The 17387-nt window shown below is 44.1% G+C and overlaps 1 protein-coding gene across 3 annotated transcripts; it reads left to right on the top strand.

Annotated features, from left to right (window-relative positions):
- The first annotated feature begins 1487 nt into the window (after positions 1 to 1487).
- On the top strand, positions 1488 to 16533 carry LOC118082144 (amine sulfotransferase-like). 3 transcript variants are annotated; one of them, XM_035109132.2, is made up of 7 exons: positions 1488 to 4270; positions 6199 to 6375; positions 8451 to 8659; positions 9162 to 9294; positions 13805 to 13899; positions 15529 to 15709; positions 16066 to 16533. In XM_035109132.2, the coding sequence occupies exons 2-7, from the start codon at positions 6225 to 6227 to the stop codon at positions 16188 to 16190; spliced, it is 894 nt and encodes a 297-aa protein (XP_034965023.1). In that variant the 5' UTR covers positions 1488 to 4270; positions 6199 to 6224; the 3' UTR covers positions 16191 to 16533. The 3 variants fall into 3 exon arrangements, with proteins under 3 accessions (XP_034965023.1, XP_034965029.1, XP_034965027.1); XM_035109138.2 differs by having other exon boundaries at positions 1488 to 4274; positions 6231 to 6375; positions 16066 to 16532; XM_035109136.2 differs by having other exon boundaries at positions 1489 to 4270; positions 6231 to 6375; positions 16066 to 16530.
- Positions 16534 to 17387: the final 854 nt, after the last annotated feature.

The raw sequence follows: 17387 nt of genomic DNA, 5'->3' as shown, positions 1-17387 counted from the left end.
CCTTGCAAGCCCCTTCTTGCTTTGTGGGCATTGTAGTTTCCCTTTCCCTTCCCCTCCTCCCAGCGTGGTATTAGAGACTGTCGTTTGCAGCAGTTTGCCGTGGTTTTTTCCCTTTCCCTTACCCTCCTCCCAGCGTGGTATTAGAGACGGCCGTTGCCAAGGGCCGGGCCGTGGAGGGCCAGGAGTGCGTCCTGCTCAACTGTGGGTGGCGGCGGAGGCGGAGGCGACGCGCATCTTGCGCTCCCAGAGAAGCGGTGAGACGGCGGTAGCCTGGGGGGGGAGAGGCCGAGAGACGCTGACAGAGGCAGGAGGGTTATAATAAAGTCCCTGTGTCTCTGCATCCAATCCCTGTGTCTGTGGGGCACATGCGCAGTAGCGCGGACACAGGGAATCTGGACGCAGAGACACAGGGACTTTATTATATAGGATTATGGCTTGAAATGTTCCAGCAGGTATTAAAAAAACAAGTAACACACTGGAGACAACTTTGGTTTCCTCAGCACCCAATGGAGCCTTGAACTTTCTCCCATAACAATTGCCCACCTCCTCATGTCATCCACAGAGCCCATCCTTGCAAGTGCTTTCTGTGTCAGATGCTACGTAGGAGGAGAGAATTTGGTGCCGGGGAGAGACAAAAAAAGAAAGGGCTATTTTGGCAGTGGTTTCTCAGTACTGGAATGTCTTCCCCAATACAGCCCATTGTATGTGTAGTCTAAGGTTACGTGATTCTTTTCAATGAATCCGGGGATACTTTTCAACTTCAGTAGGAATAATAGGATTTATAAATCCAGGGATTGTCCCCGGGAAACGAATAGAAAAGACCTCAGAACATCAGATCAATACTTTCTGCACTAAGAAATGCAAAGCGCCACATCCATCACAAAGTGTCTCCCAACTGAGACTCCAACTACTGTACACCATTTTATGCTACTGCTGACTGGTGTCCATTGAGGCAGAAGGTAGGGAATAGATCTGGCCAACTCCCAACGCAAATGACGCTTATCTGCATATTGCCTTCAATGGGCTGAATCAGCTACTGGGGCATTTATTTATTTACTTGTGGACTCAGTTGAAAGAGCTGCCCCAGAATATAATGCTGGCCTCATGGAATAAAAGCAACATGAAAATATAATATAATGCAATGACAATTGTTACGAACTAGGCAAATAAAGATGCAGGCTGCTTGTTTTCCCTGCTTGTTATCCTGCCTATTCCATGAGGTTTAGTCACTAGACGGTTGTGCCTCTCAATTGTGGATGGCCTGACACCAAAACTATTTCCTATTTCAGGATCTAAGAAGCTGTGTATTGAAATTATGCAACTTCCTGGGAAAGAGACTGACAGAAAAGGAGGTGGATGCTGTTGTGGATCAGGCTACATTTAATAAAATGAAAGCAGATCCCAGGGCAAACTGTGAGTTCTTGCCACCGGATATTATGGACCACAGCAAAGGACATTTTCTTCGCAAAGGTAAGTGAATGGTAGAAAAAACTGACTTGGTGCTCCTTGCAGAATCCCCAACAGATTCACCTGATAATTACACGGAAATGTGACAGCTACCAAGTAATGGTGATTTCATTTTTCCAGTCTTCATGAATCTCTCAGTTTCTGTTATTTCCTAACTTTAGAGTTCTTCTACTATGACTTTCCCTGTTGTTGTTTTTCCTTGTTCTAATTATGTACTGTATATTTAAGAGTGACATAGTTGTATTTCCAATCTGGAGTGTAGAAACTTTTTCACATGGAGGCCCCTATTCCTATCAAGGGATGGAATATATCTGGAATTATGGATATTTATTTGACCACCACAATGCACTTTCTTTCTGTCTGCCTCCTGGCCCAGGCACTATTGGAGACTGGAAGAACACAATGACAGTCACACAAAATGAAAGGTTTGACAGCGTTTTTAAGGAGAGAATGGAAAAGTTGCCCATCAAGTTCTGCTGGGACATCAATGATGAATTATGAGTCTGCCTTCAGCTTGGAAGGAGGAAATAAAGTGGACTGCATGCATTTAATCCAGGCCTATTTATAAGATTCAGCAAAGAACTCTCATGTGGCTTAATGGCATCCTAATGTTCGAATATGTGCAATAATATTTTTTTAAAACACCACAATACAATTACATTTGTACTGTCCACTTCTTCTGTTTCTACATTCCAGCATGCCCTAATTTCTGACTCCATGTGCAAAAGTTAAAGAATCCCAAACAAACTATTGGGATTAGTAATTGTATTTTAATTTGGCATTGTTATAATGAGGCTACCATTGAATTATTGTGATTGAAAATTAATAAAAATTATTGTCAAAAAAACCCAAACTAACTAACTACTGGTGACCCAGATGGCAATATAAATCATCTGACTCATTCACTTCATCTCTCTTTTTATTGTGGGTGGAATTCAACTTCACACTCTTCCAATTGTTCCATCAAGGCAACAATTTCAGTCTGCCAGATGGCACAATCCCCTGTAGGTATGACGTGGAATTGGGCTAGTGTGAAAGCCCTTCTTAGCTTGGGGTTTGTCAAATCCCACAAATAGTGGGCCAGGTATCTAACTACCTTCACTTGGGGGAGCCACGTGGAGAGTTTAGCCACCTTAGATTGTGCTAGATTGAAAGCTTCATCCCTAGCTAGAATCCAGCTATGAATTTTGTCATTCTCCCATGAGATCAGGGCAGCAAAGTCTGGGAGGGAGTAACGGTCACAAATGGATTCCATGGCCTTAGGCCAGGTGCTGCTGCTGGTAAGGGTTGTGAAGGCTTGTTTAGCTAGCAGCGAGTTTTGAGTTTCTGCAAGGGATTTATAGTAGATAATTATCCTGGCATGGGCTTTTGCTACTATAGATGGTAGTCCCAATTCTAGTCTCAATTGGGCGGCCATGGTCCCATTAGGGAGGCCCAAGATCTTTCTTGCCAGGAGATTTTGCAGAGTCTCTAGTCGTTGGAGTACATTCATGTTCCATCCCCATATTTCCACCCCGTATAACAGCATTGGGGGCATTTTACTAATGTAGATCTTCCTGATCGGCGCCACCAGTTGTCCACCATTTCCGTAGAAAATTTTTACTAAAGCACCAACGGTCTGGCGAGCAGCCAGAATAATTGTGTTTAAGTGGGCTGTCCATGATAATCTATGGTGGAAAGTGATGCCCAGGTATTTAAAAACTGAGCATTGGTCGATGGTGTGGCCCTCGAGGATCCACGATGGGTTTGGTTTTGTCTTGCCAAAAGGGACTATTTTAGTTTTGGAAAAATTGATTGTTAGGAAGTTTTCTTCACATTTGAAATAAAAAACCCTGCAACTATAAAATAAATTGCACTTTCACAATCTCAGGGGTGCTGTATAAAAAAAAACCCTGTGATTTTGTGAGGGAAGAGCTGAGGTACAGGGAAGAGACAAAGTTGTGGAGCTGCCCAAGTCCAAGACATTGAAAGAGGTTTGCAGGATAGATTTGGACAGTTTAATAAGGAGAACACAGGAAGCCTTTTCTATGCAAAGATATTCCTGAAAACATTAGGTTTAGATGATAAACAAAAACAAAACGAGTCATTCCTGCATGTGGTATTGTTTACTGGGAAATAGCTTTCATGGAATTCTGACTATAATGACTGGGAACTATCCATCTTGATGTGGACTCTGTAAGTCCTTCAAAATCCTGAAGGGTGGTAAAGATTGCTGCCAGGCTATTGGATCTGAAAGTTTATTTTTGGGCTTGGGTAATGTTTGATCTCAGATAAGCTGTGTGCAAATGAAAAAGGTTTATACTTTTCTTGGATAGATTTCTAAAACAACCAATGCTAATTATTTAGTAAGTTTTATTAAAACAAATAGGGATTATTTTGGAGTTCAAGTTGGTGTTATTGGGGTGTAACTCAGTGGCATGTGTGTACAAATAGACACCCACTGGTGAATCTCAGGTCTCTCTCACCATTTGAGCCCATTTTCTACTATTGGACCTAAGCAGACGTAATGCTGCAATTATTTCTTAAATGGACAAAGACCACTGTTGATATTGGCTGTTGCTTGTGCAAAGAAGCACGTTCTCCCCCTGTTTTACATTATCAGCCTCTGTGCACCCTTGTTTATCTTTCCTTTCTTGCATAACATGCCAGGAATGATTTCCTAAAGAGGAACCATTGGCTTAATCCAACTCTTCTCAGCTGACAGAATTCTATAAAGCAGTTTCCTGGAGAGCTCTGAACTCCAAGCTGCAGAAGAGATCTCTCTCTCCATCTCCCCCACACTTTTTGACTCTAAAAACGAAAGGTAGGTAAGTTTTGTTATCAATTAAACTTTGCAGGGAAAAGCAGAACTACTAAATAACAACAACATATTTCATCAGATGCATAAAAACTCTTGTCACAATTCATATTCTTTTTCTGGTATTACACGGAGTGCAACATTTGTGCAACCAGTGATTAAAACATTTTTTAAGGGAGTTGAATGTAAACTCCAATTGTGCAAGTGGAACCCTGCTCTTTCGGCGTGGGATAAAACCCTTAATTTATATACAGTATTGGAAAATCAAATGGAGAATTTTTCTTGTTACTATTTTGTACATACATTTTCCAATAAACGATTATTGCAATTCTTAGCGATACAATACAAGTATAAAGAGAATTAAAGTGATTTTCAGGTTTAATGACACTTTATTTCTTTATCACTTTTAAGCAATGGATTTTATTTTTATTTAAATGTTTATAAAACACCCATTCGTCTATAATATCACAAGGTGGTATATCTCACTTTGGTGCATTATATTATATATTACGGCCTGAAATGTTCCAACAGGTATAAAAAAAAACAAGCAACACACTGGAAACAACTTTGGTTTCCTCCGCACCCAATGGAGCCTTGAATTTTCTCCCATAACAATTGCCCACCTCCTCATGTCTTCCACTGAGCCCATCGTTGCCTTCCGTGTCAGACGCTACATAGGAGGAGAGAATTTGGAGCAGGAGGGAGAGGGGGAAAAAGAAAGGGCTATTTTGGCAGTGGTTTCTCAGTACTGGAATGTCTGCCCCAATACGGCTCATTTCATGTGCAGTCTAAGATTACCAGATTTTTTTTCAATGAATCTGGGGACACTTTTCAACTTCTGTAGGAATGATAGGATTTTGTCAGGGGACTGATTTATATATCCAGGGATTGTCCCCGGGAAACGTGGACGTCTGTTAACCTTAGTGTAGTCAACTCTCTGTATTATCATAGATGAAGCTGAGGGCAGCATTCCCTCCATGGAACGTGCTTGGGCACCCCAATTCAGCAGCAGTTGCAGCCAGAGCTGGCAATGGAAGCTAAATGGGCATTGAGCAACAGCTTTCTCTTTACCACCCTGTCTCTTTCCCCCTCTTCCACATCCATTCCTCCTCAAACATACACAAGAGCCATGTGTCCCATTCATCCAGCATCCACTCATTTTGCAAATGCACATGCATGGACTGTCTGTCGTAAGGGGAGAAGAACAGAAATAAATCTCTACAACATCCCCAGAAACAGTCAGAGACTAACACGGAAGGAAAACTGGTTTGGCCCAGGCAGGCAAGTAAATACATCATCCCAATTTCTTGAAGTGGGTCAAGCACCCAGGAGGAATTGGCAAGAGTTCCCAATAGACTTCAGTCTTTCATTTCCCCTGGATCCATTTCCAGGGGGCAGTTTTTTGCTTCCTCCCCACCTCCCCTGAGTACAAGAATGAGTGTCAGGATGGCAGCACTGACCAAACTATGACGCCAGGCAGCATAAAATGACGCCATGGGCTGCTATTTTGCATGCTGCACACATGCACTTGAGAAACAACCGTGTCAGGGTGAAAGAGAAAAGCCTTATTGTGCAGGGCAAAGCCAGCGCAGTAGCAAGGTGAGTTGTCTCTGGAGGGGAGCTCTCTTAGGAATGAGGAAGGGTCAGATGAAGAAGAACTATAGGGTAGTGGGAAGACATGTCAGTCTAACAAAAAAATAGTGTAAGGACTGGGGGAGTTGAAAGCAGCACTATTTTTAAAAACAGAAATAAACCGAGAGAAAGATTGCTTTTTAGCCTCAATGATGAGCCAAGTCTCTGTTCTGTAAATGATGGACCTTTATGTTATTCACCTGTGATGGAAGAGAAGTATAGGATTCTGCTATGAGATCTGCAAGAGGAGTAGGATTTCACAAAATGACACCTCTATTTCTTTGTGATTTCCCACAATACAGGGAACTGTTCTCTTCTCTTGATTCTTATGCAGGCAATGCAACCAGACGAGAACTACCTTTTCACATACAAAGGATTTTATTTCCAGCCTGATTTGACTTCAGTGGAGCACTTAGATACCCTGGATGATTTTGAAATAAGAGACAGTGATGTATTTTTATTCACTTATCCAAAGTCAGGTAAGAGTGTATTTTCATAGGAAGAACCATGATTGTTATTCAACCATGATGGATACTGTAAGGGGGAGACAGTATAGAGAACCTCCCCCTTGCATCAGAAGCAGCTCCTCCCCAAGCAGTGATGGGAGCGAAGGCACTGAGGAAATCTGTCAGGAATTGGAGGGAGAGTGCCAGGGCTCTGGCAGCATGGCAGAGCTCTAGCTACACAGAGGGGGAAAGGGGGGGAGAAGGAAAGCATGGGGCGTAGACCCTTTCCTCCGGTTCCGGAATTACGCAGGAAGAAAAGGGGGAGGAGATTTGCTGTCCCAAGACTCTTATGTTGGAAGAAGTCACGGGGAGGGGAGTGCCGGATTCTGCATCGGAATGAGGAGACACGCTTTTGACACCTAGCTCACTGTAAATAGAGTGCACCCATAAAACACTGTTGAAAGACAAGCATGTGGAGCGTCGTTACTCTGGAGTAGTCGCAAGAACCCCTGACAGATACCCGCATAAATCTACATTGCATCAGTATTATCCTAGCGCAAGTCTAAAACCACATGCAAAATTGAGGTCAATATGGGTAGTATGGAACTTGCCTGGATACATAAAGGTGAACTGGTGCCATTATTTTTTAAAAAAGATGGAATAATATTTTTTCCACCAGTTTCAACCTGTTTGAGGTTTTGAAAACAACATAAATACATATCCACAACATTCAATTTTGGTTGCTAGGGGTTTATTGTATTCATCGACTTTCAGGATTTTGTATGTGGTTGTAAGATGGTGTTTGTAAAGTTCTATTCTTAAAAACCTTTCATCCTGTGACTCTTTATTTCAGCATTTTTCTGCCACAGCTTTGCCAATAACAGGGAGCCATATCCAATGCAGTTCTGCCCTACATGGAATAACCTCCACACCAGAACTTCCGTCACTCTTCTCTCCCCTTGTGTCCCCAGTGTTCCCCAAATCTGCTTTGAGGGGTTGGCAGGGTGGAGTAGACCCAATAACAGGGAGGGAGCGAGGGGATGTTCTGCATTGTATAGGCATTTAGGGCTTGAGTGACATGAAGAAAGGCTTCTGCAACTTTATTTTGCCTATTATGTTTGTCTCACTGGTCATTTGCCAACATTCCTGTCTGCCAATCATTTGTGTATCAGTTATTCAATATATTTAACAATACACTGCAGAAATATCAATGTTTTCCCCATTCTGCTAGATGGTAGTCTCAGAATTTCTTCCCAGATGTCCAAATTTCAGCCAGTGTGGTGTAGTGGTTAAGAGCGGTAGACTCGTAATCTGGTGAACTGGGTTTGTGTCTCCGCTCCTCCACATGCAGCTGTTGGGTGACCTTGGGCTAGTCACTCAGCCCCACTCACCTCACAGACTGTTTGTTGTGGGGAGGAAGGGAAAGGAGAATGTTAGCCGCTTTGAGACTCCTTCGGGTAGTGATAAAGTGGGATATCAAATCCTCTTCTTACTTCTTCTCAAATCTTCTTCGGGGATCAGGGCTTCTTCTCAAATCCTCTTCAATCCTCCTTCTCACTGGCCATTTGTCAACATTCCTGTTCCTAGAATACATTGATAAAAATTAATACTTTGAATCTGCTAAATCAAAGTACTTTGGAGAACAGACAACTTTTTTCATTCCCTGGATTTTGACTATCATTTGTATAATGTGCTAGGAAGAATCTGGAATAGAGCTTTTGGTAGCTTTCTGAGCAATAAAGGAATTCATTTGCAAATATTGTTTGTCTTCCCAAATCCTCAAATTCTATGAGGATGTGAACTCTAGGTAAACTCATTTCTCATCCACAATGGACGGGAAGCCTTGGTCAATCTTCTTCATTCACTCATTGCTGCCCCTATTTCAGTGGTGGTCTGTGTGATACCAAAATTTGGTACTCCCTACCTCTCACCTTCTATTTTACATCATAGTGGTGGCAACCCGTGCAGCCAGCTCCCTAAATCTGCCTCTGCTTGCTCTGTTTCCCATGATTCCCTTCCTCTCCCTCATTTCTTATCTCTAACAGTGTTGCAATTCAGACAGTAAGCTCTGAATAGCTCTTAAATAGGCTTATTCTTTTTTTTTATAGGCACAGTATGGACTGAAAATATTTTGAGCTTGATTTATCATGAAGGTCATCGAAATGGAATGGAAAACTTGAACATATTAGACAGGTTTCTGTCTCTGGAGTACAAGATCCGCAATGTGGATTACGTCAGTCATCCATCACCTCGTCTCTTTCTTTCCCATCTACCCTACTATTTAGTACCCAAGGGATTAAAGAACAGAAGAGCAAAAGTAGGTTATGCCACATTTATTATTTGATCAAATTAAACGTTTGTATTGTCTTATTTAAATTAACATCTCAGTTTCTGTTAATATTTCTCAGTTTCTGAGGGCAGTTCATCCAGCTGCAATTCCATTGTCCATATGAATGATTAATGCTCTGCGCACCCTGAGCTTAGAATAATTCCCATGACTCCTACACAGCAAAGATTTTATGCTCCATCATAGTAAAAGTCTTGTTGGAGGGTGTCATCCAACACTCATAATAAGAATAAGCTCATTCAACACCATAGGATTGCACTGTGCGTGTGACATGCATGTTGCAAAAGAGTGTGAGTTTACCAGGGCTATAAAGCAACTAGGAAGCACCAAGAATGTACAATAAGAGAGATGTGAGATCCATCCATTTATTTTTTTATGCATACATACCCCACATTTCACAGCCACAGAAATAACTACAGGAACCAAATAAAATAGACCAGCCATATAATAGAATTTGTTGTTGTTCCTGCAGGTTGTTTATGTGGTCCGAAACCCAAAGGACGTCTTGGTTTCCTATTACCATTTCTCCAAAATTTTTGTCACATTGGGAAAGGTAGAAGTAGAAGATTTTGGAATTTTCATGGAGAAGTTTTTGGCTGGAAAGGGTAAGGATGATTTGCAATGCTAAAATGAATCACTTTTGTCCTTTCATCTTTATCCTCCTTTGACAACAGATTAAAGAAATTCTCTGTGTGGTAAGGAAAGGTTTCAGAATGCCACATCTGATGCCATGTCCTAACATATTTTCCACATCCCTCCTGACAGACCCTGTCTCCCCAGCTTCTCCTGGGGAGGAAAAAAAATTCAACATGTAGCGGAATTCAGAAGAGTATAGACCAGAGGCAATATTTCATCCTGCAGAGCTTTTACTTGTGATGAAGGCAAATGAGCATAAACGTAATCAAATACAATACATTCAGGATCAGCACAGTCCATTAAAAATCCAGTGGCCTCACTTACAAAACTTAAAACTTATAACATGGCTAAAACTTAACATTAAGCTTCCTATGTACAGACACTCCACACCTGAAGGAAGTGAGACAGAAAGAGAAAGTAAAACCCAGGCTCCATCTGGCCTATATTTATAGCCAGCATGACCTTGCAGAATAGAGATAAGGGAACCAGTTCAAACCAGACTGTACTCTGAAAACAATCATAAGGCTTCTGACTGCTTTAGGAAGTTTCCAGAAGTTTCCAGAATCCTCTTATATTAATCAGAACATGAAAGAATAGAAAAGACCTCAGAACATCAGATCAATACTTTCTGCACTAAGAAATGCAAAGCGGCACATCCATCACAAAGTTTCTCCCAACTGAGACTCCAACTACACCAGTTTATGCCATTGATGACTGGTGTCCATTGAGGCAGAAGGTAGGGAATAGATCTGGCCAATTCCCAAAGCAAATGAGGTTGATTTGCATATTGCCTTCAATTGGCTGAATCAGCTACAAATCATTACAGCAGGGGTGTCGAACTCAAATTCATCAGGGGCCGCATCAGCAGTTTGGTCACCCTCAAAGGGCCGGTGGAATCTGTAGGACTATGTGTCCACTCTTTATTATCATAAATTATTGTCACTGCATTCAATTATTACTGTTTTTTGTAATAATGTAAGTAATAACTAGCTCTGAAAGCAGAAACATAGTCAGAATAATGGCAAGTAGATATTCAAATGTACAATTATTGTACAATTTATTGAAAAATGATTTTTGGTAACAGACATCAAAGCAGGGGGGAGGAGACGGTAAAACAGAAGGGGGAAAGATCACCTACAAACAGAAGGGGGAAAGATCGGAGCGTAGCTGTCAGCCAGCATACTAAACCTCCAGAGAGGGAGAGGCGCAGGGAGAGAGAGGAGGAGAGGGAGTCTGAAACACGCACACTTTGACCAAACTCTTAAAACCACGGCCCAAGCCTGAGATTTGCACACATACCCCTCCCTCCCCCCATGCTAACGCTTTTTAAAGGGCTCTTGCAGTCCTTCCTGTCCTCCTTCTGAGAAGCCCCCCCCCCTGCTCCTTTTGGAGTACAGCAATCTACATTTGTTCAATTGTGGTTGTGTGTTCGCTTATTCCCTGGTTGGTGGTGGTCCTGGACACACCTTGCTTACTTCAACTAAGACTCACTAAGCTCAGAGTAAACATGCATTAGGATCCATCTCAATTCTTGCCATCAGAAGCATTTTCCCCTTCCCTTGGCCTTTTGATTGCAAGGAAGGTGGACGTGAAAGGTTTCGGAAGTGAGACGGGAGGGGGGGGGAGGCTAGCTAATTTTGTCTTTCTGGAAAAAGAGGAACATTAGAACTGAGAGAAATTGGGAAAAGCCGCTCGACTACTGGGAGCAGAGACTCTGTCAGACAGCGAGAAGCCATTGTGATGTAACAATTGCAAGAGTGAAAGTGCTACTTTTGTTTCCGCTTGGATTACTTTGTTCTTTCTGGACTGTTATTTTCAACTGGAAAGAAAGGGCAACATTCTTTCTTCTAAATCACTCAAAGAGGGAAAGACAGACAAGGGACTGTGTTGTGTTTTATTTTCATCCCCTTCTCCCGGGGGTGGTGGGGAGGTCCTGCTTCGGCGGAGATGGGGGCTCTCTCCCTCTCTCTCCAAGCGCGGCAGGCGCACGGAAACTAGAGTGACAGCAGGGGGGTGGGGAGAGAGCGCGCTCGGCGCCGGGGTGCACGGAGAGGGACACCGCAGCAACACAAATGGTGCGGTGTGGTGGTGGGGACACGACTGGAGCCAGCGGGATGGGAGAGCCGCTTCCCTCCTCAGCCAAACCCGCCTTACGGAGCGGAGCGGGCTTCTGGTCGAGCGGGATGCCGGCGCCCACCGAGCGGCCAGCTGTGTCCCTTTCTGCACACGCGCTCTCTCTGGAGGGCGGGCAGCAGCTGCGCCGCAGCCGCTTCTCCTTGCGCTGTCCGCGCTTCAGCGTGCGGGACCCGGGAGGCGCTGCAGCGGAGAGGGGAGGTGGTGGCGGCGGGGGGAAGGAGGAGGCGGTTTCGCCTCCTTTCCTCCCCCGTGGGGCTCCTCGGCAGCCCCGGCACAAGGCAGAACCTCGGGCTCAGGAGCCGCCGGCCGGCACTCACCAAAGGGAAAGGACCCAGTGCGCTGGCGACGCGGCTCGCGTGTCTGTCAGCTACACGGCTTGGATTTGCTTTTATTAAAAGGACATGGTCCCCGTCCACTCCCTCTCTCACTCCCTCCGTCACCCCCCTTCTCCGCTGCAGTCTCCTCCCTTCACCACCACCCCCGTCGCGCTCGCAGGCAGGCAGGCACGGGCTGGGGCTCAGTGGGTCGGACGCAGCCATGGCGGAGGGAGGCGAGGGAGAATAACTGCTCCGGCCACCGCTGCCCGCCGCGGGCTCGCCGGGCCCCAAGCGCCTCGGGTAGTGAGGCTGGCCTCCCTCAGAAGCTCTATTCAAGGCTGTTTTAAGGGAGGCGCCTTGCCTCTTCCTTGGCGCCCTCCAAATCCCCACGAGCTCGGCAGGGCGTGAGGCTGGGAGCGCGGCGCCTGACCGCCTTCCCAGCTCACGACTTCCCCTCCGCCTGGACCCTGGGCGGCTCTGACCCTTTTGCACTCTGTTGAGCTCCTCTTCTGATTTCCGGAGGAGCGGCCGCGGGCGCCTCCGCTTGCCATTGGCTGCCCAGCGCCTGACGTCAGGGCTGTGGGGAGGCGGCGGGGGCGCAGGCCGCTGGAGGATCGATCCCAAACATGCTGAACTGAAAGCCCCGGAGCAAGTGGCGGGCGCCGCTCTCGCCCTTTTGCCCACGGCTGCGCGCTCCGCCGGGTCAATCTCTTCCCTCCTCGGGGGGAGGAGATGTTGTGGGCCCACGAGGCCTTCACGTGGGGGGGGAATGGCTAGCATTCCCCCCAGCCCATTGGCTCCTTCCTCGCCGCGGCGCACCCAATCAGGCTGCGCCAAGGGGGCGCGGCTCACGCATTTAAGGGAGCACGCGGCAAGCGATCGGCCTCTCTTTCGTCGGACCTGGAACCTGCTTTTCCCACCCACCCACCCTCTTCATAGGCAGGTTCTTCTCTCGACGTTGCTGCGCACTTGTTGGTCGCCATCTGGGACCTGGTAGGATTTTTCCCACTTGGCGAATTGGCTCTGGCCTTGTGGTTTTTGCCTGCCGCGTATGCAAATCGTCACAACTTGGGGTTTTGGCGGTAGGCATTGGATTATCTCAGGAAGGTACAGGTGCGGGGGGGGAGGTTGCTGCCATCACCTCCCCCAGAATGCGGAAGGGTACTCCCCTAAGGAGTCCGGGGCGTTGCCAAGTCCGAAGCCGTGGTAGGTGAGGGCCAGAGGGCACGCCCCTAATGGTGGCCCCAGGATGAGTTCCTAGTTGATGTGCATCGCAGGACTCATCCAATGGTGGTTAACCCTTCACAGACTGCCAGCAGAACGGGCTGGAGTCAGATATAGTCTGTTAGATCCAATGCCTATGCCAATACCCCTCTACAGTCGTAATCAATAAAGTTGTGGCCTCTTATGCCCATTAACCGTATACAATGTTTCTCGTGTCTTTATTTATCGCGGGGAGGACTCGGGGTATCGCCACACAACTGGCCGTAGTGGATACACCGGCCCTACTTCTAGAGGGCGGGCCGCATGACAAGGTCTGGCGGGCCGGATTTGGCCCGCGGGCCTTGGGTTTGACACCCGTGCATTACAGGGTGGCACACCTAATCCTTAATCAAGTGTAGAGATTTGTGTTAAATTGTAACTCAGAAACCCAGAAAGGGTCTCCTAAATGTTGCAAGTATTAACTGCCACACCTTATAAGGAAAATGCCAGAGTGGGAAGTTAGGGAGCTGGAGGAAGGCTATCACTGATCTTCAGTCCACCCACCACTCTCCCATCACATTGCTGGAAGGCAGCCTTAAAATGGAGAAGTCGTCTGCAAATTCTTTTTGTTAAAAAGTGTTTGGTAAGGTTGGGTGTTATTGGTTCAGTTTGTGTTTAATTGTTTGTAACCACTGCTGGTTCTTAAATGGATTCCTTTAATTTTTTTAAAATGGAATTTATATGTTTCTATTGCTCCTCTCAGAATGTTTTCAAAAAGTAATCAGATCTACATTTTATGCCAAATTAACTTTTCTCCCATCAGTAGTTGCAAGTTTATGGCTGGACCATGTGGAAGGCTGGTTCTCTCACAGGGATGACTTCAATATTCTGTTTCTTACCTATGAAGAAATGAAGAAGGTAAGTTATCAAAATGCTATCCAGTCCAATATTAACAACCACCAAAACTCACCTTTAGAAAATGGAGGAAGGAATCATTCAAGTGCACTCAGCTGCCTCTTCCCCTGCTAGTCTCGACTCCTTTCTAAAGATTTTTCAAAGCCTAGCAGGCCATGGAATCAGGAGCAGCTTTTCAGAAGCCAGACTGCGAATAGTGAACTGTCACCATTTCCCCTGAGGGATTATTGGGTAATAAATAAAGTGTCATGATCCCAAGAAAGATATGTCATTTCACAGGCCCTCTGATGCTGAGGAGAGATGTCAAATAACCTCCCTTGTTTTTGCAACTGGGGCATTTATTGATTTACTTGTGGACTCAGTTGAAAGAGATGCCCCAGACTACACAGAATGGCAGAAATTATGGAATGTGAGAATGAAATTCACAGCCTGTACATCATTGAAAGAAAATCTATATAAAATGATGTACAGGTGGTATCTCACACCGATGAAACTATTTAAATTGTTTAAGACCGGGGATAAAAAATGCTGGAAATGTGGAACCCAAGAGGGCGATTTCATCCATATGTGGTGGAAATGCCAAAAGGTAAAGAACTATTGGGAGAACATATACAATGAAATAAAAAAGATCTTAAGATATACAATAAAGAAAAATCCAGAGGCCTTCCTCTTAGCAATGGTGGGAGAAGATGTAGAGAAAAACGATATAAAACTATTCCTCTATGCAACAACTGGAGCAAGAATGATTTTAGCTCAGGTATGGAAACAGGATAAAATCCCAACAATAGAGGATTGGTGTAAAAAGATGGTGGAATACATGGAAGTAGCTAGACTAACTTCAAAAATAAGACAACAAGATACCGAAACATATGAAAGAGAATGGGGAATTTTTTTTTGAAATATATGGATAGGATATTAACATCATAAGGAGCTCAGCAAAATGAACACAATCTCATAACCATGGCTTAAACTTCTTTATTGGTACTCAGGCAGAATAGCAAATACAATGTATTAGATAACAAGACAATTTGACAAATGCATGGAGTGGATAAATTGGAAAGACATAAACATGGAAAGAAAATCGTGTATATTTTTGAAGAAATTAATAATAATGAATCTAGAACCTTAAACATAAAGAAAGACAAACCGCGAAAATGTAAAGCAATTTATAAAAAGGCAAACAAAGGTAGAGTGGAAGTCATATTTTAATATATGTATTAATATTTGTTTTACAGTTAATATTATTTTATTTTTATTTTTATTTTTTATTTTTCTTCTTCTCTTTTTCCCTTTTCTTTTTTCTTTACTGCTGGAAAATAATGCTGAAGAAAACTTGATGTAAGTGAAATGTATTCGGCTGTAAATATGTAAAATAAATAAAGATTATCCTCAAAAAAAGAAAAAAAGAAAGAGATGCCCCAGAATATAATGGGTTTCTGCATGGCACATGGAATAAAAGCAACAATGAAAGTATAATATAATGCAATGTCATTGCAATTATCAGAAACTAGGCAAATAAATATGCAGCTCGCCTGCTTGTTTTCCCTGCTTGTTTTCCTGCCTGTTCCATGAGTTTTAGTCAGGTTTCCTCTATTGTGGATGGCCTGACATTAAAACCAGGTCCCATTTCAGGATCTAAGAAGCTCTGTATTGAAATTATGCAACTTCCTGGGAAAGAGACTGACGGAAAAGGAGGTGGATGCTGTTGTGGATCAGGCTACATTTGATAAAATGAAAGCAGATCCCAGGGCAAACTTTGAGTTCTTGCCACCGGATATGATAGACCACAGCAAAGGACATTTTCTTCGCAAAGGTAAGTTAATGGTAGAAAAAACTGACTTGGTGCTCCTTGCAGAATCCCCAACAGATTCACCTGATAATTACACTGAAATGTGATAGCTACCAAGTAATGGTGATTTCATTTTTCCAGTCCTCTTGAAACTCTCAGTTTCTGTTATTTCCTAATATGTTGTTGTATTATGACTTTCCCTGTTGTTGTTTTTCCTTGTTCTAATTATGTACTGTATATTTAAGAGTGACATAGTTGTCTTTCCAATCTTGAGTGTGGAAACTTTTTCACACGGAGGCCCACTAGGGATTGAATATATCTGGAATTATGGATATTTATTTGACCACCACAATGCACTTTTTGTCTGCCTCCTGATCCAGGCACTATTGGAGACTGGAAGAACATGATGACAGTCGGACAAAATGAAAGGTTTGAGAGCGTTTTTAAGGAGAGAATGGAAAAGTTGCCCATCAAGTTCTGCTGGGACATCAATGATGAATTATGAGTCTGCCTTCAGCTTGGAAGCAGGAAATAAAGTGGACTGTATGCATTTAATCCAGGCCTATTTGTAATATTCAGCAAAAAACTCTCACGTGATTTAATGGCATCCTAATGTTCAAATATGTGCAATAATATTTTTTAAAACACCACAATACAGTTACATTTGTACTGTCCACTTCTTCTATTTCTACATTCCAGCATGCCCTAATTTCTGACTCCATGTGCAAAAGTCAAGGAATCCCAAACAAACTATTGGGATTTGTAATTGTATTTTAATTTGGCACTGTTATACTGAAGCTACCATTGGATTATTGTGATCGAAAATTAATAAAAATTATTGTCAAAAAACCCCAAAATAACTAACTATTGGTGACCCAGATGGCAATGTAAATCATCTGACTCATTCACTTCATCTCTTTATTTATTGTGGGTGGCATTCAACTTTGTACTCTTCCAATTGTTCCATCAGGGCAACGATTTCAGTCTGCCAGATGGCACAATCCCCCCTCACCTTCCTTACCCTCTGCACCATTTTGGGGTTCTCTTGACCCCAATAGAGTCAATTTTGGCAGTGGGGAATATGCAGAGAGGAAAAGTGGGAAAACTGGGCAATGTATTCTTGATGCCTATAGCGATCTCCTTCAAGGGTCAGATTGTAAAGGGGGAATTTCCATTGGCATCATGGAGGAGAGAGAAAGGGTTAAAACAAATTTGGGGGGATGGAGGAGATAAAATGAGGACCCCAAGAAGCGTTTGAACCCAGGGAGAAGATCAGTAGTCTAGAGAATAGAGAGGCACCAAGCAGGTTGGCAGAGAAATGTTCTGCCCTTGTAACCTTGGACACCTCAAGCCAGACACTGCCAGTCAGCAAGAAGCCTTCTCCTTCAGGGGAGGGGACTAGAGTAAATGGAATGCTAAGCCATTGCCAACACTGCCGCCATCTCCAAGGACACACAGATGCCAGCGCCAGTGCAAACAATCCTTGCAGACCCAACCCGCTTGAAGGGGTGCCTGTTTGCTTGCTTGTCTCCTTAGAGAACTTAGGGCCCAGGTATTCTTGGAACAGTACCCAAGCATATGAAGGGAGAAAGCTGCACTTTGCCACGTCCTGAAGGTCTAGGAAAATTTAGCCCAGGGTCCAACCTGACAGCAGCGATCAAACTCATCAGGCCCTGGGCAAGGTCTCAGGAGCTCAGGAGCA

This window comes from Zootoca vivipara, chromosome 3 (assembly GCF_963506605.1).
Source record: "Zootoca vivipara chromosome 3, rZooViv1.1, whole genome shotgun sequence".
NCBI lineage: Eukaryota > Metazoa > Chordata > Lepidosauria > Squamata > Lacertidae > Zootoca > Zootoca vivipara.
This window is presented reverse-complemented; position numbering and strand designations above follow the sequence as displayed.

What these genes read in the sequence shown, in the direction of transcription:
- LOC118082144 (XM_035109132.2), top strand. Translation starts at nt 6,225, where the DNA reads ATGCAGGCAATGCAACCAGACGAGAACTACCTTTTCACATACAAAGGA. An exon ending in ATTCACTTATCCAAAGTCAG is followed by an intron (nt 6,376 to 8,450) that starts GTAAGAGTGTAT and finishes TTTTTTTTATAG; the next exon opens with GCACAGTATGGACTGAAAAT. An exon ending in TAAAGAACAGAAGAGCAAAA is followed by an intron (nt 8,660 to 9,161) that starts GTAGGTTATGCC and finishes TTGTTCCTGCAG; the next exon opens with GTTGTTTATGTGGTCCGAAA.